The sequence below is a fragment of the Borostomias antarcticus genome, assembly GCF_949987555.1.
Source record: "Borostomias antarcticus genome assembly, chromosome: 12".
Lineage (NCBI taxonomy): Eukaryota > Metazoa > Chordata > Actinopteri > Stomiiformes > Stomiidae > Borostomias > Borostomias antarcticus.
In genome coordinates, this window is record NC_140245.1 from 5,631,299 (window position 1) to 5,652,731 (window position 21,433).

At 49.1% G+C, this 21,433-nt stretch overlaps 1 protein-coding gene across 2 annotated transcripts in view; it reads right to left on the reverse strand.

Annotated features, from left to right (window-relative positions):
* The window catches only part of mast3a (microtubule associated serine/threonine kinase 3a), a 25,928-nt gene extending 4,594 nt beyond the window's left edge, over positions 1-21,334 (reverse strand). The window contains exons 1-19 of one of the 2 annotated variants that reach the window (XM_084447034.1): positions 21,276-21,334; positions 19,520-19,551; positions 13,322-13,410; positions 12,497-12,569; positions 10,874-10,894; positions 10,677-10,755; positions 8,477-8,634; positions 7,375-7,450; positions 6,700-6,909; positions 4,877-4,978; positions 4,387-4,519; positions 3,577-3,647; positions 2,330-2,415; positions 1,988-2,196; positions 1,714-1,852; positions 1,204-1,336; positions 867-1,032; positions 642-743; positions 146-268 (exon numbers count right to left, since the gene is read on the reverse strand). In XM_084447034.1, coding sequence (XP_084303160.1) covers positions 146-268; positions 642-743; positions 867-1,032; positions 1,204-1,336; positions 1,714-1,852; positions 1,988-2,196; positions 2,330-2,415; positions 3,577-3,647; positions 4,387-4,519; positions 4,877-4,978; positions 6,700-6,909; positions 7,375-7,450; positions 8,477-8,634; positions 10,677-10,755; positions 10,874-10,894; positions 12,497-12,569; positions 13,322-13,410; positions 19,520-19,551; positions 21,276-21,314 — 2,041 coding nt within the window. In that variant the 5' untranslated portion in view covers positions 21,315-21,334. Of the gene's footprint in view, positions 1-145; positions 269-641; positions 744-866; positions 1,033-1,203; positions 1,337-1,713; positions 1,853-1,987; positions 2,197-2,329; positions 2,416-3,576; positions 3,648-4,386; positions 4,520-4,876; positions 4,979-6,699; positions 6,910-7,374; positions 7,451-8,476; positions 8,635-10,676; positions 10,756-10,873; positions 10,895-12,496; positions 12,570-13,321; positions 13,411-16,578; positions 16,806-19,519; positions 19,552-21,275 lie in introns of those variants that run through there. The other variant, XM_084447033.1, reaches the window with a different exon arrangement.
* Positions 21,335-21,433: the final 99 nt, after the last annotated feature.

The window sequence follows — 21,433 nt, forward strand, 5'->3', positions numbered from 1 at the left end:
ACACACACACGGACACACACACACACACACGGACACACACACACACACACACACACACACACACACACCAAAGGCTTAGCAGACAACCTTTTGAAACTTGCATCGTTGCGGGCATGTGCAAAGCATGCTGAAGAGCGCCCCCTACTGTCGAAGTAGCTGGTGTCGTCCTCGGTCTCCAGCTGAGGGATGAATTCGGCCTTCTGCCGGAGCAGCCCGGTCCAGTCCAGACCGAGGAAGAACAGGTGCATCTTCACCTCCGTGGTCCCCCCTGCATGCACGCACACGCACACACCACACACACGCACACACACACACGTGTCAAAGTCTGTTTGAATGGGTCAGAACATGTCAGTCATGTAAAAAACAGTTACTGCTGACTGATGAGTGTTCTGTATGTGACTGGTGTGTATAGTGGCTGTGGTGTGTGTTCTCATGACTGTTGTGTGTTCTAGTGACTGGTGTGTGTTCTGTGCTGTGGAGATGTTATGCATGAGTCAGTGTCTTGTGATATCGTTTTGTGAGTAAGATAGTCAGTCAGTCAGTCAGTCAGTCAGTCAGTCAGTCAGTGAGCCAAACCAGCCAGACAACTATCCAGCAAGCCGGTCGGTCAGTCAGTAGGCAGGTCAGGGTGAGGTACCCACCAGTGCCCAGGCGGTCTAGAGGACTCTGTCTCAGCAGCCTGGTGATCAGGTCCTGGGCATCAGCCGGAAGTGCGTCCTCCCCCTCCGGCCAGATGATGTCATCTAGGAGTCAGGGGTCAGCGTGAAAATATGATCCACCATCTGAGCCTAATGTGTGGTTCGTAATCTCAAAATCCAAGACACTCACAAGGTTATTATCATGGAAAGAGTCATTGTTTTTTTTACCGTTGACCACCTGTCCGAACAGCTGCTCTGGCGTGTCCCCGAAGAAGGGCACGCAGCCCACCAGGAACTCGTACAGGATGATGCCCATGGCCCACCAGTCCACTGGCTTGCCGTAGCCCTGCCTCAGGATCACCTCCGGGGCGATGTACTCCGGGGTCCCGCACACCTGGGACGACAGACGATTTGATTAGACACCCGGAATCTCCCCAGACAGAAGGGGCCGGTCAAACCGAGACCGCCGGCGACCCCGGCGTGGGAGGGTCGGCGCAGGGGTGGGCGGAGCCTCGGGCTAGACTCACGGACGGAGGAGAAGACGCGGAGGAGAGGGGAGACTGACCTGTTTATCCAGGAACTCCCTGGTGTCCTTCTCCACGTGTCCCTCATACAGGTTGGTGGTCATGTTCATCAGGCCGATCTTCGACAGGCCGAAGTCTGTCAGCTTGATGTGGCCCAAGGATGTGATGAGCAGACTGCACAGAGAGATGAACAGAGACGAGCCCACAGTCAGTTTAGACTCCATGTTGTTATGTCACGCCTTGGCTCACCAGCAGAGGGCAGCAAAAGGTGGTGATTATTTTCAGTCAAGTTTACAAGAATAAAGCATATAAAGTACATACACAAACAATTGAATAGGATAATAAAACCCTACACACATATCATCAAGCAAAGCACTTACAAATAGAAACAAAATGGCCCTTTGTCATGACCTAAAAACAATTAGTGGATTTGTAGTAGGTTCCAGGAGTGAGACGCAGCAAATGAAAAGGCAGTTTTGCCAAACTCAGATGGAACCAAATAGCAGCAGGTGTGTGAGTGTGAGTGTGTGTGTGCACGCGTGCAGACATACTTGTCTGGTTTGAGGTCTCGGTGCACGATGCCGTAGTTGTGAAGATACTCCAGCGCCAGCACAGTCTCGGCGAAGTACATCCGGGTCATGTCCACTGGCAGCGGACCCATGTTCTTCAGTAGGTTGGCACAGTCGCCCCCTGGGGGGAGGGAGGGGGTTAGAGAGGCAGCAGCTGATTCAGTGGAGGTGTTCCATGTAACCCAAGGACTACCGGCTAATATAGATCACTGGATCTGAGAGTGTGCTTTACTATGTCCCTCCACAGCCACCGTACCTTCCACATACTCCATCACCATGCAGAGATGGCGCCTGGTCTCGAAGGAGCAGAACATGGAGACCACGAAGGGGTTCTCGGCGAACGTCAGGATGTCTCGCTCCACGAAGACTTGCTGGATCTGGTTCCTCAGCATCAGGTTCTGCCGGTTGATCTTCTTCATGGCGAAACGCTGGCGCGTCTCTCTGTGTCTTACCAGGAAGACCGCACTGGGGGGAGGGAGGGAGAGGAGGGGGGAGGGAGGGAGGAGGAGGGGGGGTGGGGGGGGGAGAGTTTTAGTAATCTTGGGGGTCCACCCAGACAACCCCAGACAGCCCTGACCACAGAGGCAGTCCTACTGACCCGTAGGCTCCGTTGCTGATGAGCTTCATGGTCTCAAAGTCGCTCTCCAGTGGCTTCCTGCGCGGGGGGGTGCAGGCTGCTCGACTCTGGGGGGGGGCAGAGGGGGGGGGGCAGAGGTACCACATCAGAACAGAATCACGGGGCCACAGGCTTCGCCCTTCTAAGACTTCACAGCGCAGTACTGACTGTCAGTCAGCTGTCAGTTGAGGTGTGAGTTTCTCTGTCTGTTGCTGTTACCGGTTGGTGTGAGAGTTGAGCTGGGCGCGGGAAGGTATTTTGAGTGGGGGTGCTGACGTGCTGTCTGTAATCTAGTCTAGTATTTACCAGAGAAATACCCCTCCCTCTGCCTGCCGCTCGCACACACAGCGCACAAACACGCGCACACACGACGGACCCCAGTGCACAGTATAACTATGAAGCACGCGCGCACACACAGTCACACACACACACACAGACACTCCACAGACACACACACACACACACACACACACACACTACTACAAAGACATGACGTTAAATAATTTACCAACTATGTGTTGGAATTTACAGTTGAATGAGAGGTAAAGGGGAGGAAAGCATCAGAACGCATGCAGCAGGCTAATGTAAACAGATCAATCTACACATCAGAACTAACATTAACATGGTTAGCGCTCCGCATGCAGTGATATGGTCAATCAGATGACAAACGATCACGCCCCTACAGTACATCATTTGACACACCTTTGACACACCAAAACGTTTGAATGATCGGTTACGCACGCAATGCTCTTTTTCACAACACTGTAGGTGAGGCTACTTCGTCCGTTAGCCGACTCTTGCTACGTTTGCAACTGAATTTGTAACAACTTCCGTAGTAATGCTGTTGTGAGCCCGTAGCAGGATTGCCATGCTTGTGATCACTGTTTTCTTTCCCAAAGCTAAATTATTTCTTATATCATTTCAATATACTTTATTTATTTTTTTTAGCTTGCAGGAGGGGTGCTCCTCCTACCTGCAGCTAGGGGGCGCTGCAGCACCCTCAGCATTTCCAGCACCCCTGTTTGTTGCTGTTTTGACATGTGAGTTTGTGTGTCTGTGTGTGCTGTCAGTTGATGTGTGAGTTTCTGTGTCTGCTGTCAGTTGATGTGTGAGTTTCTGTGGCTGCTGTCAGTTGATGTGTGAGTTTCTGTGTCTGCTGTCAGTTGGTGTGTGAGCTGCTGGGTCTGTTGCTGTTGAAGTGTGAGCTGCTGGGTCTGTGCTGGCCGTACCTCTGCGCTGGCGTCTGGGTCTCTGCAGGCAGCGCCGTGTCCCGGGCTGGTCTGCTCCAGGTGGACCATCTCTGCAGCGGAGGGACAAACAGTGGGTCAGACTCACAGAACCAGCCTGGGAGGCACAGCACTGACCAGCCTGGGAGGCACAGCACTGACCAGCCTGGGAGTCACAGCACTGATCAGCCTGGGAGTCACAGCACTGATCAGCCCGGGAGGCACAGCACTGATCAGCCTGGGAGGCACAGCACTGACCAGCCTGGGAGTCACAGCACTGATCAGCCTGGGAGGCACAGCACTGATCAGCCCGGGAGGCACAGCACTGATCAGCCTGGGAGGCACAGCACTGATCAGCCTGGGAGGCACAGCACTGATCAGCCCGGGAGGCACAGCACTGATCAGCCCGGGAGTCACAGCACTGATCAGCCCGGGAGGCACAGCACTGATCAGCCTGGGAGGCACAGCACTGATCAGCCTGGGAGGCACAGCACTGATCAGCCTGGGAGGCACAGCACTGATCAGCCCGGGAGTCACAGCACTGATCAGCCCGGGAGGCACAGGCCAGCACTAACCCTGACCTGCCAGCACCAAACACTGACTTATCAATGGCTCAACAGAAATGTTAAAGTACTGTAGAAGGCAGGTTTGAGTGGACGTAAAGAGAGAGAGAGAGAGAGGTAGAGAGAGAGAGAGAGGGGGGGGAGAGAGAGAGAGAGAGAGAGAGAGAGAGAGAGAGAGAGAAAGAGAAAGAGAGAGAGCGAGCGAGAGAGAGAAAGAGAAAGAGAGAGAGAGAGAGAGAGGCTGCGGTACCTTCCAGTGGGTCTCTGTTCAGGCCCAGCTGGCTGATGATGTAGCGCGGGATGTCGGTCTTGATGCCCTGGCCCACCTTGGCGTGGCCCTCCGCCGCCTCCAGGCGGTGGTAGAACTCCTCCGGGTCAAACTCCTGCAGGTAGAAAGGTCAAGTTAGGGTTAGGGTTCATAGTACAGGCCTTCTAACGACGCTTTGATATCAGTAACAAGCTGATAGATTGATATTCTTGCACTTTGCCTTCAGCACTAGATTATGCTCCTCATCACTTGTTTTAGAAAGAAGATGCACTTGTGAGTTCTGGCGAGTCGTAGTACATTGGCTTTTCCTACGTTAAATGCAATTATTGTTAGTCACTTTGGATAAAAGTGTAATGTAATGAGTGTTGTCACTTCTGTTCTTGTAACACAACTAAGCCAATCCTGGCCCTCCTGCATTTGGACCAATAGGAAGTCGTCCTTGCCAGAGAGAGCACACAGTTGTGGTCCTCACCAGACACTCCAGCAGGCGAGCAGGTCTGGAGATGATGATGAGGATCTTCTTCACCAGCTTGATGATGACGCTCACCTCCTCGCTCTCCGACCGCTCGTACGCCTGCCCAGGCACAACAGCACAGGTTAGAACTACAACATGTGCTACTACAGGCCCCATAATCCACCTGAGCTTCTGCCCAGGCACAGCAGCTCAGGTTAGAACTACAACATGTGCTACTACAGGCCCCATAATCCACCTGAGCTTCTGCCCAGGCACAGCAGCTCAGGTTAGAACTACAACATGTGCTACTACAGGCCCCATAATCCACCTGAGCTTCTGACACTGCAACGACATATCACAATTAGGGCTGTCGATTTAATGCGTTAATTAGATACATTAATTATGCAAATGTTAACGCGTTCATTAAATTAACACAAATTAATCGATATTTACTTTTTTAGTTGTTTTGTTAAATTAATCGATTTTTTCCAGCGGACCCCGTAGTCTACAGAGAGCAGGCAGAACAGAATGAGTAGGCTGAGTTTACCTCAAACAAATTGACAGACTCAGTCGCAAAATGAATTGCTATGGACTGCAGGTCAATGATAGAAGACAAGAGCTTCATGAAAGCGCTGCTAATTCCATCCTCCAATGCAATGCATTATATATATATATAATATTTCTAAAGACTGATAGAGATTAGTATTTTGAATGTGCCCCAGCACATCTATATACATACAGGGTACTGGGGAGCAGTGAGTGTTCTTGTGGAAAAGTGACACAGCAGATCATGATGTAATCAATCCCACGCTGGACTGAGGGGCGTTTATCCTGACTGGTCGGCTCTAGGCTAACAACCACAGAGCCACGCTCACAGTCTCACAGCCTGGACACGCACACACAGGACGTCATCACACAACCAACACCAGTCCAATGTTCCAATACAGGAATAATGAGCGATGTCCCGTCTAGAATAAGAAAAACATTTAAAATGCTGTTCTACTCTCGAGTTTGCAGACGACTCATATAAAGAGCAACCAGTGCCCTCGGTGAGATTATCGACGATGGACATGGATTAGAAGGGGTCTGCTGCTGAATGCTGAACACCAACATGAGTCCATCAAGCACCGACTCACACAGCAGTTACCTAACCTTCTCTTTGAACTGTCGATAAATATTAATTACTTCAGAATTTAAAAACCTTCAGGAAGCTAATGAACAGCTATGTGGGGGAGCTCGGCTAACCCTCTGCCTTGATGTATGAGGAGGTCTAGTGAAGACCACCGCTCTTGAATGACTGAAGCTAATGTAAACACTGTCACTATACCCTGTTTACACAGTGCCAAATATCTAGTGTACATAACATCACCACACATACACATGCAGATGACAGTATCTCCCCCCTAGGATTATTTATTCATAGCTATAGCAGGTACATAACACACCCAAGCCCCCCAGGCCCCGGCCCCCCGGGAGATTTATTTATATCCATACTTAGCATGTACATAATTCATCCATACCGGCAAATGTATCTTATATTGTATAGATGTGTTATTTTATTTATTATTTATTTATTTATTATTAAATTCATGCTTGCAGTGGAGCCAAAGGCCCATTGTGTAATTTTCAGCATTTCACTGTGATTGGTCACTGTATGTTTACATGTGACAAATAAAGATCTGAATCTAAAACTGAAGAGAGGGAGGGAGGAGGTCTAGAGAGGAGAGGGATGAAAGTAGGTCTGGAGAGAGGAGAGAGGGATGAGAGGAGGTCTAGAGAGAGGAGAGAGGGATGAGAGGAGGTCTGGAGGAGGAGGAGGAGGACCACATTTCAAGCCCTACCTCGTGCAGCAGCTTGTCCAGTTTCTCCTGCAGCTCCAGGAAGTACCTCGAGGTGACCAGGCCTCTCTGGGACTTGTCCAGGCAGTCTCTGGCCAGCTCTACCAGCTGATGGTGGATGAACCCCAGCACGCCGTCCGCCAAGGGCAGCGCCACATCCGGGGAACACTCGGCCAGAACGTCCAGCAGACGGCCCTCCATCTGTGCCGTGGCCTGGATCAAACACACACAACTTTATTCAAACGGACAGCAGTGACAATGCGCTTCATATTCTATTTGAGGGTCGATATAAGATTCTACGACTGAGATGGCGGGATGGACTGCCATCCAGGTGGGCGAGACGGGACATAATGATTGGACTGGTGAGCCAGAGAGATGAGGAGAGGTGACATTCTGTCCTGACCAGGATAGGGAAAATATGAGAGGAGACAGGAAAGAGACATGAGGAAACAGGAAGGAGACATGAGCAGACAGGAAGGAGACATGAGGAGACAGGAGGAGGACGTGAGCAGACAGGAAGGAGACATGAGGAGACAGGAGGAGGACGTGAGCAGACAGGAAGGAGACATGAGGAGACAGGAGGAGGATGTGAGCAGACAGGAAGGAGACGTGAGCAGACAGGAGGAGGACGTGAGCAGACAGGAAGGAGACGTGAGCAGACAGGAAGGAGAAACCCACCTTGGGGAAACGCTCTTTATACACATGGTTCATCATGACGATCTCGTTATCAAACGTGCCACACGTCCGACCGGGACTGTGGGGAGAAGAACAGGCGCGTTAGAGCTCGACTAGACTCTACTGAGGCATCATGGCTGACTGAGTTTGGATGTCCCCATCTGTTGTGTGTGGCAGGGCAGGGTTCCAGGATACCCGGGGGTGCTGGGTAGTGGGGCGTGCCCAGTATAAATCAGCCTCCTGTCACTAGAGACAAATTTAGGAACCAGGAACTCCTGCCACCAATGTTGCACCCTTGTATTCTTGGGGCATTGTGCCCAGGAAGGGGCAGCTTACATACAGACCAGCTGCTGGCCTGCTCAAAAAGCAATCCCACCAGACCCATCACTACACTACCCACCCTCAAGCCTGGGTCCAAACACTGTCAGAAATCATTTCAATTACCTATCTGTTGATTGTTTTTGTCTGGCACAGCAGAACCAATTGTCTGTTCCCAAACATTTGTGTCCACGGTGTACAATACAATTATTGTATGATGAAGTGACTGTATAATAGTTATTGTGTAATTAAGTGACTGCGCCAGACCCCTCCCACCCCGGCCACAATCTCTCTGAACCCCTCTCCTCCAGCGGGAGGCAGCGGTCGATCAGGACCAAGACCTCACGCCACAAAAACAGCTTCTTCCCCACGGCCATCAACAAGGCTCGTGTACCCCTCTTGACTCTCCCCCCGACTCCTCTCCTCCCCCCCGATATTTGAGATATAAAACATTGCACACTCATTATACTCTGCACACTTCTGTACATACACTCATTGCACATTATGTATATCGTGTTTTCTATTTTGTACTGCTCATTTGCACTGTCCCGTCCTGTCTCTGAACCCTGTCTAATGTTATCTCCGTCCTTGTGATGCACCTTGGACCGAAGCAAATTCCTAGTATGTTGTAAACCACCCGGCAAAATAAACAGATTCTGATTCTGTATAATAAAGTTATTGTGTAATAAAGCGACTGTATAATAAAGTTATTGCATCATAACATGTCTGTAAAATGAAATGACTGTGTAGTAAAGAGATGATGAAGTGATCTCTGCTGGATCCAGACCTGAGGCTGCGCGAGCGGAGCCTGACAGGGGGCGGGGCCTGGCCCTGCTCGTCCACCACGCTCTCTGTGCTCCGGAAGTGCTTGAACAGGAAGTGGAGGTCGTCGGGGGTCGGCTGGTACGGCAGCTGGTGGAGCAGCTCCTGGGAGGAGGAGGAGGACTGGAGGAGAGGAGCAGGGGAGGAGGGAGGAGGGAGAGAAAGAGAGAGGTGAAAGAGAAAGAGAGGGGGTGAGAGAGAAACAAAGAGACAGAGAAATAAAAACAGTCATTATGTGGATGACTAACAGGCAGCAGTAGAGATAATAATAAACCTGTGATTGAAGGAGGGGGGAGCGTGTGAGGTCACTCTGGCTGGTGTCAACAAGGAACTGAGAAACATTTCCACCAGTCTGACCTGCCCCCTTTCCTTAAAGCGGCTCAATGTAGTTTTGTTTACTTTAAAATAAAAGCTTCAAAATCATTTTGATGGTACACACCTGTTGCCTCTTTCGTTCCCACCCCTCCCCCCAACTGCTTCTTCTTGAAATAATTAGTTTGGAGTAGAGGGACGCTTTTGCGGAAAAATCCATAACGCTTTACGGCATTACGTCACACACCAACTTCCTCTGGCTATTGCTATAATAATAAATTATAAATCACAGTATTAGGCTATACACATCGTGGTGGAGGGGAAAAGACCAAAGAGGAACATCACAGAAAAAGACAAGACCAGAAAAAGAGAAATTGACCAAGCCAGAAGCCAAACTAGAGTTAATATTGGATTGGCTTTTACTTGCTGGAGGGAGCTTCACAGTGAAAGGCTGCAAGCCCGACACAGGCCTGGCCTCTATGCTGTTTGAACTGAACTTGTACTGTAAGTACTGTACTAGTGTTAGCTAGCCTCATATTAGCTCACTTGCTATTTCTTACTGTATGTTAAAATTGCTTGATGTTTGGCTGTGTTAGCTGTGAATGTATGAGGATGCATGTAATCTAGCTAGCTTGGGCTATGTTCCCTAGGTAAGCTGCTGGTAGTGTAGTAACTTTTTAGACTGATTGCTAGCGAGTTAGCGTGCTCACAAAGTGTAATGAAAGGCTACGAGACTGACGCCGACCTGGCCTCTTTTGTAGCTACTGTAGTTAGCCTAATGTTAGCTGGCTAGCTATCTCTTATGTTAGAATCACTTGATGTTTGGCTGTGTTAGCTACGAATGTAGCTGGCCTCTTTTATAACGTCAGTTAGCCTAAGCTGGCTAGCCATCTCTTATGTTGTTAGAATTGCTTGACGTTTGGGTGTGTTAGCTATTAATGTCTGACGATGCATGCTAGTGACTATATTGCATGCTTTAGGCTGATGTTTGCTTGCTAGTGTAACTTAGTGGAGTTAGAGTTGGTGATCTGACAAAGTGTTGACAGAGTATGTGGAATTGAGTTAGTTTCGTTACGTAACTTATCATTGCAGAACTAGTTGGCTAGCCACACGATAGGATTGTCAGGAGCCAGGAAGTGCAGCATTGTATGATTTGAAACTACCGCATTTGGAGATGGATGCATATGCGTGTGTGTAATGTTGCAAGTTGGGCCAACGAGGCTGTCAGTAGACCGACATTAGTTGTGACTATCACAAACATTATATATCTGGGAATATACTAACTAGGCCCTTTTATTTCAGCTATCAAGTGTTCTCTGTTGTCTCATGTTGTGTTTGGGGACCGGTTTCAAAAATGCAGGCGTGCAGCTGTGCTGAACAAGCATAGTATTTACCATTTTACGACAGTTGTTCAAAAGTGAACCTGTAGGGGGGGCCAAATCGCAAAAATACCACATCCTACGTTGGGGTGCTTTAAAGTTCAAACCAGCTGAACAATCAGTCGTAGCATCTCTCCTCACATTAGCCGACTTCCTGTCCTTCTGAAGCCGACAGGAGCCCTAGCCCAGCTCTATGATGTCACTTCCCTTCAGCCTCCCTTGTGAGCTCCTCTGCCAGCCATCACCATGGTTACTGAATACATCATTACACCGGAAAACTTCCCTGACAACAGAGTCTTCTTCTCTCCTCCTCCCTCCCTCCAGCCACACAATGAGTCCGAGGATAAACACTTCTGGACTGAGAGGCAGAGAGATAGAGTAGAGAGAGGAGAGATAGGCAGAGAGAGAGAGAGAGAGAGAGAGAGAGAGAGAGACAGAGAGAGAGAGAAAGAGAGAGAGAGAGAGGCTGCTCACCGATACAGATGAACTGGGGGGGTTGCTGCAGTATCCAGACGAGGGAACAGACGCCACCGACCACCTCCGTCCATCCGCCCTGTCGGACAAACAGCAACGAGCGGAACAACAACAGTGAGCCGTCAAATCACTGACGCGACCAGGATCCACTGGGGGGCGCTACCTGCTGGTGGAGTGATAACCAAGGGTTTGCTTACCTTTCAGTGCGAGCCAGGTGGCTGGGAAGAGGAGAGAGAGGGAGAAAGAGGTGGGGGGGAGAGGGAGTGGACAGGATGAGAAGGAGAGAAAAAGTGAAACAAACACTATTCACCTGGGGCTGTCATTATGGTGCTTGTCGGTGTGTGTGTGCGTGTGTGTGTGTGTGTGTGTGTGTGTGTGTGTGTGTGTGATGAAGGTGCTTGACACCTTGCTATCATATCAGAGTAACACATGACCCACTGGCACCTACTCCATAAGTCACTCCACAGATACACACACGTTCATGCGCCCTCTCTCTCTCTCACACAAACACACACACACACACCGACTTAAACACACACAAACAAAGGCACACCTGTTTCACTAACCCTTTCAGTGCAGCAGCCCCTTAGCCAAATCTCAGTTTACCTGCCTCCCTCCCTCCCTCCCTGGGGCTGTGCTGTGGTTACCACGGTGAGGAATAATCTGATACAGTATTATGGGATGCCAACTCCAGAACTTCACATCCGATAGGTATCAATGTTATCAAAGTGAACACTGTGTTAAGATCTCATACAGCCCAAGGGGATGAGGCTGGTTAAAATGGCTCCATTCACAGCCTCACCGTGTTGGATCAGTCATGCTAACCTGTGCCAAGCTGAGCGTCCCATGTGATCTCCTGGGGCTTAGGACAGCACCACAAAACACCCCGCCACACGACCCCAATCACTGCTCTACTGTCCTGGTACGGGACTAGACCATCCCCCAGCATGCACTGCTCTGCTGTCCTAGTACAGGACTAGACCATCCCCCAGCATGCACTGCTCTGCTGTCCTGGTACAGGACTAGACCATCCCCCAGCATGCACTGCTCTGCTGTCCTAGTACAGGACTAGACCATCTCCCAGCATGCACTGCTCTGCTGTCCTAGTACAGGACTAGACCATCCCCCAGCATGCACTAGTACAGGACTAGACCATCCCCCAGCATGCACTAGTACAGGACTAGACCATCCCCCAGCATGCACTGCTCTGCTGCTCCTGCTGCCCCCACCCCCCCAGAACTGCTCGGCTGTCCTCAATTCAAGTCCAAAAACCAAAGAGAGGGAGAGAGAGACAATGGTAATAAACAATAAACAAAATAATAATAATAATAATAATAATACTAATACTACTATTACTAATAATAATAATAATACACCGAGTTGCAGCACTGGTACTGGAGTACTGGCAGCACCACAGGAGGACTGGACGCCCTGAACAGCCTCTTCATTCAGAAACGGCTCCTCATTCTCCCTAACTGTGGAAGCTGGAAGCCGCTCCACGCGAGACCCCGGCCTGGGTCTGGGCTGAGGGGGGCTGGGTAGGAGGCAGGGGGATGAGGCGGGGGGCCGGGGATGAGGCTGGGACTGGGCTGGGCCTGGAGGTAAGTCTGGGACTAGCGCTAGACAGACGGGTACTTTATTGATCCCCAATGGGAAATTATTGTTTTGCGGCAGTAAGGACAACGAAAAGGTGCGATCGGCCCCAGATATCTGACTGACTCCTGCGATGTGCGGACGGTGAGTGAAACGTTAGTGAGGAGGGAGAGACACCTGTGGGAGGGGCTGTTCAGAAGAGGCGGGTTCGGCTGCCGGGGTCTTACCTGCGGGCGAACTGGAAGTTGGCTGAGGTGGAGGAAGAGACATTTCTGGGGCTTTCAGAGGGACTGCTGCCGCCTGAAACAGATAACCAGCACCTGGGTCAGGGTTTCACTCACTCACTCACTCACTCACTCACTCACTCACTCACTCACTCACTCACTCACTCACTCACTCACTCACTCACTCACTCACTCACTCACTCACTCACTCACTCACTCACTCACTCTCACTCACTCACTCACTCACTCACTCACTCACTCACTCACTCACTCACTCACTCACTCACTCACTCACTCACTCACTCACTCACTCACTCCTCTAGTCAGCTTGCACTATTTGAGCAACTTGAACAACTTGTTTACTGAAGAGGAGCCCCGATGCTGCCTGGGGCCCAGGGCTCCCTGTGACAGTGAATAGCTCCATGCTGTCTGAGCGTCCATCCATCACACTCTCTCCACGCCCGGAGCGCGTCTCTCACACAACACATCCCTTTGACTTGGCTCATCATGTGATTGGCTTGGGCTGTGTGTTTGCATGTATGGTGCGTGAGTGTGTGTGTGTGTGTGTGTGCGTGTATCTACTTATGTATTTATGTGTGTGCTTGTGTGTGTGTGTGTGTGTGTGTGTGTGTGTGTGTGCATGTATTTATGTGTGTTTGTGTGTGTGTGTGTGTGTGTGTGTGTGTGTGTGTGTGTGTGTGTGCGCATATGTGTATATGTATGCACACGTGTTACTCTCAGCAGTGCTGCGGCAGACAGGGCAAACAGTCTGGTCTGCCGTGTGTTTACTTCCTGTGGGGCGCACGGCCGGGACTGGCAGCACCCTACCTGTGGTGAGAGGGAGGGGAGAGAGGGGCCGGGAGAGAGTGGGCGAGGGGGTCCCAACAGCCAGGCTCCGCCTCTTGTTGTTACGGCAACTGTGGGGGGGGGAACAAAATGGAGATATGAGCCACGAGAACGGCGGCGTTTTAGTACCGCGCATGATTCAGACAGCCTGACCTCTCCTGGTCTGGTCCAGATGACTCGACAATTTGATCAAACAGGAAAACTTTATTCAACCCAGGTGCGCATGCAGTAACAGTCCAGCTGTGAGGAAGTGGCTGTGATGACGGAACACCATGGTTTCTATGCCTGTCTGTCTGTCCGTCTGTCTCTGTCCACATGTCTGCCTGTCTGTCTGTCTCCCCTGTCTCTGTCCGCCTGCCTGCCTGCCTGTCCTGTCTGTCTGTCTGTCCTGCCTGTCTGTCCTGCCTGTCTGTCCTGCCTGTCTGTCTGTCCTGTCTTCCACCTCCCAGCCTGTCTCTCCTGTAGCCTCCAGGGAAGGCCGGCGCTACAGGGCGGAATCTCCAGAGCGTGTGTAATGACCATCCAATCAGGGCAGGCCCTCTGTGAGCTCACATCCTGGAGGAGTTCAGACGACGACAGGGCCTGACTGATCTGGGTCACAGTGACGACGTCACGCCCCCCAAAGCCAAGCCGCATCGACTTAGAGAGTCAGAAATACAGTTAGGCGAGGCGTGGAATTAGACCATCGGACCAATTGCCATGACCAAAAAATCGGGATACACGATAGCAACGTATTTTGGGGCTTTCAAAGTAGCTAAGGTGTCTAGTACAAAGAGATGTCTACAATAAATACACTCTGACAAGATCTGTAACAAAATTATGTAAGAATATGACAATGCATGCGTGAACAAAGACTTGCAGGATAGGGCATTCAGCTTTGCCAAGTATATCCATGTAATGGCGGCGGACGGGGCACTGAGAATGCCGCTTCTTAAAAATCTATTTTCTCCTGCGAAGGTTTTTTTTTCATCAATCTGTCTTTATGAATCGCTAGTTGTCCTTACATAGAGCGAGGGCTTGTTTGGTTTTTCACATGCCTCTGTAATATGATCTTTAGAAACGTCTTTAGAAACGAAATAGCTTCCCCACTTGCTCCAGCACGCATGCGCACAGCGCGCAAACTGGCTATTCTCCGTCTGTAGGCTACACTCGCGGCTCACATTCTCTACGCTACGATCGGCGTCCATCATATATTAAGTCATCTTCTATAACCTCAAAATCTGATAAATATTCAGGCATATTGCACACAATATTCCAGTCACCAACAAGCCGATGGTAGAGTAGAAAATGTGAGCCGCGAGTGTATCCTACAGACGTAACGGAGAATAGCCAGTCTGCGCGCTGTGCGCATGCGTGCTGGAGCAAGTGGGGAAGCTATTTCGTTTCGGTTTCTAAAGACGTTTCTAAAGATCATATTATAGAGGCATGTGAAAAACCACAACAAGCCCTCGCTCTATGTAAGCACAACTAGCGATTCATAAAGACAGATTGATGAAAACAACCGTTTCGTGGAAGAAAATAGATTTTTTAGAAGCTGCATTCTCACTGCCCCGTCCGCCGCCATTACATGGATATACTTGGCTCGCGCTGGATTTTAAATTTCTTCTACGGGTCTCCAAATTACACTAAAGTTATCTCGGTGAGTCAAACATCTTATAATATGCCGTAAATAAGGTCCAGGTTGTCAAAAACGAGCATTCTCCTTTAATGAGGGGGATTGAAATGGACATATCTAGACATGGGAAGGTCACAGAGACACAGGGTTTGGACTGGCATAAAGCTCTTGAACTAATGAATGCAGCAACACAAAACATATCCTGCTTGCATGCATGTCTTGCTCACACACACGTGCGTGCGCACAGAGCCACGAGAGGCATTCATGGTCGGAGGTCTGTGTTCTCTGAGCACCATTTCTAGTTCTTATGACGCGCCTGGTGAAATAAAAATACCAGTGTCCGTCACAAAAGGCATGTTCATATAGCGCAGCTTTGAGTCTAGTAGCACACTTTGATTCTTTCACTTGTCCACCACATACTTATTGAAATAGTCGATTGAAATCTGCAAATACGAGTAGGTATTTGGCACTTTCTGCCACCCTATTTTTGCGCTCACCGACTTTGCTCTACTATGCGGTGTCACTTAACTTCATATACGCTAGATCGTCTGTCACATCATGATGTCCTCCATCCTATGGTTGTCAATCATCATGGATGGACGATATCATCGTCCTATCGCCTAGTCAGAAATACACATAGGCAGGGGCTTCAAAAGATGATCTCCCTAACTCATACACAGTCCTTTCACCTTCAGAGCAGTGAGACTACAGAGCACCTGCCTGACCAGTCGAAGACGGAGGCAGGACACGGCCAGAGCTGCCTGGCGAAATCATAGCAGCTCATTCCAGCCAGTCTCGGACGTCAACATGCTGTCATTAAGAGTCCTCTGGGTCTAGAGGGACAGAAAGCCCCAGCATGTCCTTGTAAGGGGTCCTTGTAAGTAGGGCACACAGGCCACGAGCGGACAGAAGCAGTGGACAGTTGACGTTGAATGCACGTCGCTGTTTAGATAAAGGCGTCTGCGACTGCAGCGTAATGTAGCCTGAGGATGCGTTCACACTACCATCAGTCACAGACTAAACTAAACCATGATGCTGAGTCATAAACTGTGTAATGATGACAGAGAATCGTGTCTATATGTGTGCAGCCATCAACTCAGTGGCATGCTGTAAATAGCCTACACTATCTACTATCTGAGTAGAAGTTATTGCATATCTCTCTATGACTGTGTTACTAACAACCTAGGCTGAGTTGTGTTAGGACACTGTGTCCCTACAGGACAGCTGGCCCTATACAGTTGAGAGGCTCCGGCTACACAACAGTACAATACCCTCACAGTCTGCAATGGCCACGTTTCTCTGTAGGAAACAAAAAACTAGGGCGGATGTAACCGCCAGACTGCAACAGAGAGACCACAAGGCGAGACCAGACAAGGAAACAGTGAGTATGAAAACAAATGTTGTGCTTGTTGTAGATGTTGTAGCTGTGAGTGAAGGCGATCTCTGAGCTAAAGCGAATGTTAAACAAATAGCTGTTTTAGGGCGATGTCATCTCACTGGGTCCGACTGGAACCGCAGGGTCAACGAATGACAACTCCAGACACGCAGATCTTCACCACTCAGCGAAACCATGATTAGCCTAAAGTCCAACAACTCGGAATATTGTAACAAAATCGGACAGTACCTTTTGGATCTTTTCATCATAGCCCCAGTTACAAAACTAGTTTTGTAGCTGGGCAGGACAGTCCAGTAGTAATTCTGATCAGACATGATGAACGATGCGGAGTCAAACTTTGTCCATGAAGATAGGCTTACGTCTTCTATTTTGCAGAATCACAGCCACACCACATTACACAAAGCCAAATAGTAAACTGCATTTCCTCGGCAACGCTGCGGATACGACCGAGTCTAATATCAGTCACTCCGGGAGGCTTGGAACGAACTGCCCACACGGTGGAAGCCATCGCTGTATTATTCGATTCCTCTGACACACAAACATTCCGGAACGGCTTCCGCGGACAACATCTCGGAGTCCCTCAATCTCTATCGCCACAACAGTTCAAGTGATCCAAAGTTTCCAGCAGTGCGGTGCATTGTGTCAGCGGCGCACGCAGCAGTGGGAGGAGGGAGCGCCGCGGAGGGAGAAGGCATGGGCACGCAGGCAGGGAGGAAGTTGTCATTCGGATGAAATGGTTGCTCGTGTAGGGGTCGTCATGGGATGCTTGTGGGTTATTAGCCTACATTGATTAGGATGCCACATGGGATGCTTGTGGGTTATTAGCCTACATTGATTAGGATGCCACACTGATCACCTCAGACCATTTCACTAGCATCTTCTTGCACAGCTGTTCGGACTATAAAAGCTAGTAAAGTTCAAGTAAGCCACAGTTTAACAAGCTGCACAACCCTGTGACAGAAGCATAAAAACTGTCCCTGACCCACTGTGCCTGGCTCAAGGCTTTCTACTGGGGCCACAGCAGTAGCCTACAGGTATAGGCCCAGCTACAAGCTTCTACTGGGTTGTGGCCACGGCTAGGCCCATGTAACTAAAGGCCTGTTACTGGGGCTATCAGCACAGCTGGTGATAGTGTAACCAGGAGGATAAAGTAGAGTAGTCTAGTCTAGTGAAACTCACCCCCCTAGCATAAAGGATGTGCTAACGACCCTGCCAAGTGAGATATCTCTCTTGGCATAGTTGTGAGAACATCTGACTTTCAGGTTCACGCCCCGTCCTGGAACATCCTTAACATAGGAACAAGTGACACAGAAAACACAGCACAAAGCGAAACTAAGTCTGTCACAGTAGCACTAGGCCAGTTAAAGGCTGTGGCCCATGTCTCTCGCCAGAACCCGGCACTTTCTCCAAAACAGCCATACGTAGCAGGAAATGGCCAGAAGCTCCAGTCAACATCCTCCTATAATGTTCAGCTGCTTCCTGCTGGTCTCATTACTCATCCACAAACAGCACAGAGCTTCACAACATCAGATTGCTCTCGACCAAATATGGGTCTGATACTGATGAGTCTTCATTTGCCTTGTAGATTCTAGATGCCACTGTAAAGAGTATCCTACTTAATTCTAAATCAGTTGGCATCAGTGGTGCACTCTCCCAACCCGAAAATAGATCTCAGTAATGCAAAACACGGTGAAATAGAGACTGATCCTGGGCCCACACTATCAAATGGCTACAGGTAGACCACCAACACACCACAACAGAAAAGGAAGCTCCAACCTTAGCAATAACAGTGCACAGCGAACCTGTCGTCCCAAGACGCATGTCGTCAGTATGTGCAGTTGTTGAATGAATTGTGAAAAACAAATTCTCAGCTAATGATCGTGGATCTCCAGAAGATGAGTTGGACTTCAGAATGCCTGTACTATTAAGAGATCCTCATTGGCCTGTAGTTTAAGCACCTGAGGTATAGCCAATCAGTGATTGCAGAAGCAGAGAGTCTATGCCTCCCTCTGCTGTCCGTATAGTGTAACTGCGCCATGGTGGATCAATGTATTCTACAAGGTCTAACTACAGTAAGAAGCACCAAACGAGCTACTAAACACTTAAAGCTCTGGCCTCTGTGGATTTAGAAGATAGACAGCCTACTGAGCAGAATAGACTATACTTTAGCTGAGACAACAAGCATAGTTTTTATGTACAAAGCAAAATGTACTTGGAAATGGGAAAAACAAATTGTGGCGAGCGCCCCCCGGTGGTGAGCTCTGGTAGGCTACAGGTGTGCCGGACACACGTACGTCCCCAACTTGTGGGCTCGGCCTCCCAATGGGCAAAGGAGACGTTGCCTCCATTGGAGACCCTCCGATACATTAGCCAGTGGTGATGCTCTTGTACTGAGATCCAATTAAATATGTTGTTCGAGCAATAACTCATGAGAGGTTGTGGTACAATATCACCAATATACCATAGTGCTGCAGTCATAGGCACAAACTACCCATTGAATTGGGACAACAGATGAAAATTAGCCTGGTGGCTACATCTGGCATATTTACATTTTGATTTTAAATGTCCATTAACATGCACTGTCCCCATTTAAATAAATAAATTCAAATTCAAATAATGTGTGATCATCTTTTAAAAGGGCATATCAGTTAATGTCGCACACAGCCAGAGGGATCCACAGTGTATTTCTCACGGCCTCTAATGACATAAAGATATCACTCTCCTGACTTCTGCTCAGTCACAGTAAAACTGGTCCGGGCAGTAGAGCTGCGTTCACCTGGAAATCTACTCAAGCAGCTTTATAAGGTGTGGCCACTGCCAAAGGGTTAAGTAAACATCTTGAGACAGTGATAGATTGTGAGTACACACGCCAGATTAAAAGACCCCAGCCAGCTTCTTGTTGTTGTTGTTGTTGTTGGTGGTCTCTCCTCGCTGAGATGATAGAAGACATCTACAGACATGCTCAGTAATATTGCAATACTGTAATAGTGATACTGTAATACTACAACACTATAATACTGCAATACCCAGTAATAATACTGTACTAGTGATACTGTAATACTACAATACGCAGTAATAGTGTAGTACTAAGTGATACTGTAATACTCAGTAATACAGCACTATGTAGTAATAGGCCTACTGTAATATTCAGTGTTACTGTAATACTTACACATTTCCCCTGCGTGGAAGACTCAGCTCTTTCTGCAAAGGAACAAGAAGACAAATGAGTGTAATTAGTATTTATAGTAGATGGTATTTACAGTGAAAGCAGCACGTGACCAGATGCTCATTAAATAGACAGTAGGCTAAGAGTTCCTGGCTCCACCCTGGGGATGACAACACAGCTGCTATGGGACTTGTCATATCTCCACAACGTACACACACAGCATGTGTGGTTACGGCCGGTAGGCTACATGAAGTCTCTGTCAGTGATGCTCCCTCGTCCTCCTCTCCTCCTTCTCTATCATCACTAATCCCTCTCTGTCACTCACGCTACTCAACAGCCTAATGAGACAGATTTTTTGGACAGTTGGTGCTTCGGTTGCCATGGAGAGCAAGCTAAACACAATGAGCCATGGCAAGTCCTATACGGTATATTCCTCGTCTCCTCTTCCTCTATCCACAATCCATCCCTCCTCCATCCCTCGTGTCTGCTACTCTTCCTTCCTTCCTTCCTTCCTTCCTTCCTTCATCTCACTCTCATTCATATGGTGTGAGCATATCTTCAGCTTTGGCCTAATTCTATGACTGCTAAGTAGGCCTTGTCCTTCAGCTGTACATTATACTGCCAGTGCATGCCAGCCCTATGGGGTTTCATACAGGCAGGTCATTCTGCTGGGACTGGGACTGGGACTGGAGCTGGGAGTGGGACTGTGGGAATGGAGCTGGGACTGGGAATGGAGCTGGGACTGGGAATGGAGCTGGGAGTGGGACTGGGAATGGAGCTGGGACTGGGAATGGAGCTGGGAGTGGGACCGGGTGCGTCTACCTGATGGCATTGAAGCAGAAGCTCTATTCATGGCAAGCCAGCTATAATCAGTGTCACCCAGATCAAAATATTAGGTTTCTCTAAAAGAAAGGATGCATCTATTGTGTCTCAAAAAGAAAGGAAGCATCTATTGTGTGTGTGTGTGTGTGTGCGTGATCTCATAGCACCTCTTTCATAAATGTTGTTGGTACAACAGCTAAACAACTGGGTTGCAATGAAAACCAGAGAACACTTTGAACCCCCGGGACAACGTGCTTCAATATTAGGAATAAAACAATCTCTGTCATCAATATAGACAATATCACCACACAGCAACACCATGATGGCCGTGTAGGATAGCTGCCACATCAGCGGTCATCATAACAAACCTCAACAAGGCAGGGGGTTTGGTAGCCTATAGAAGAGGCAGACATCAAATGCACTGTAGACCTACAGTTTGATAGGTTAGCCTACATTCGATTTACATTGTTCCTACATGTAGTCTACATAGGCGGTGCGCTCGCTCCAGTTAGCCACCGCCTATAGTCAAAGGCGGATTCTGGGCAGATTTCCATTCATGACCGGACGGAGCGGATCGATACAATTTCATTATCATTTCAAAACAACACAGTGCCAGCAGAGGGTCGTTTGGTCATTGGATGATTTGGTTACAAGAGTGAATAGTTCAGTTCCATCCGGGAAGGGTGTAGCCCGGGGCTAGCTGCACCCAAGAATTAACATAATGACAATTTGACTTATCAGTGAGCATTATGATTGCATGGCACTCTGAGACAATACAGAGAGAAAAAGCTGCGCGAATGTGGGTCAGCGTTTGATGATTATTATCAGTTATGATTATCAACTATTTTCTTTTCAAAAATCTGCGAGGCATTCATTGTTGCACATGAATATTATTATTTCCAACAGATAGGCGATTCAGAAGTGGTGGGTGTCCTACCTGCAGCCCGCGGCGTCTCAAAATGTTGGGCTCATCCATCGTGAAGAGACGTGAGGCAGACAACGCGACCGACTCCTTTCCCCCGGGCTAGTTCAACCCATACTGCGTCCTGCCACCGTCAGACAAGACAGTAGTGTGTCGCGGACCCGGACCACCGT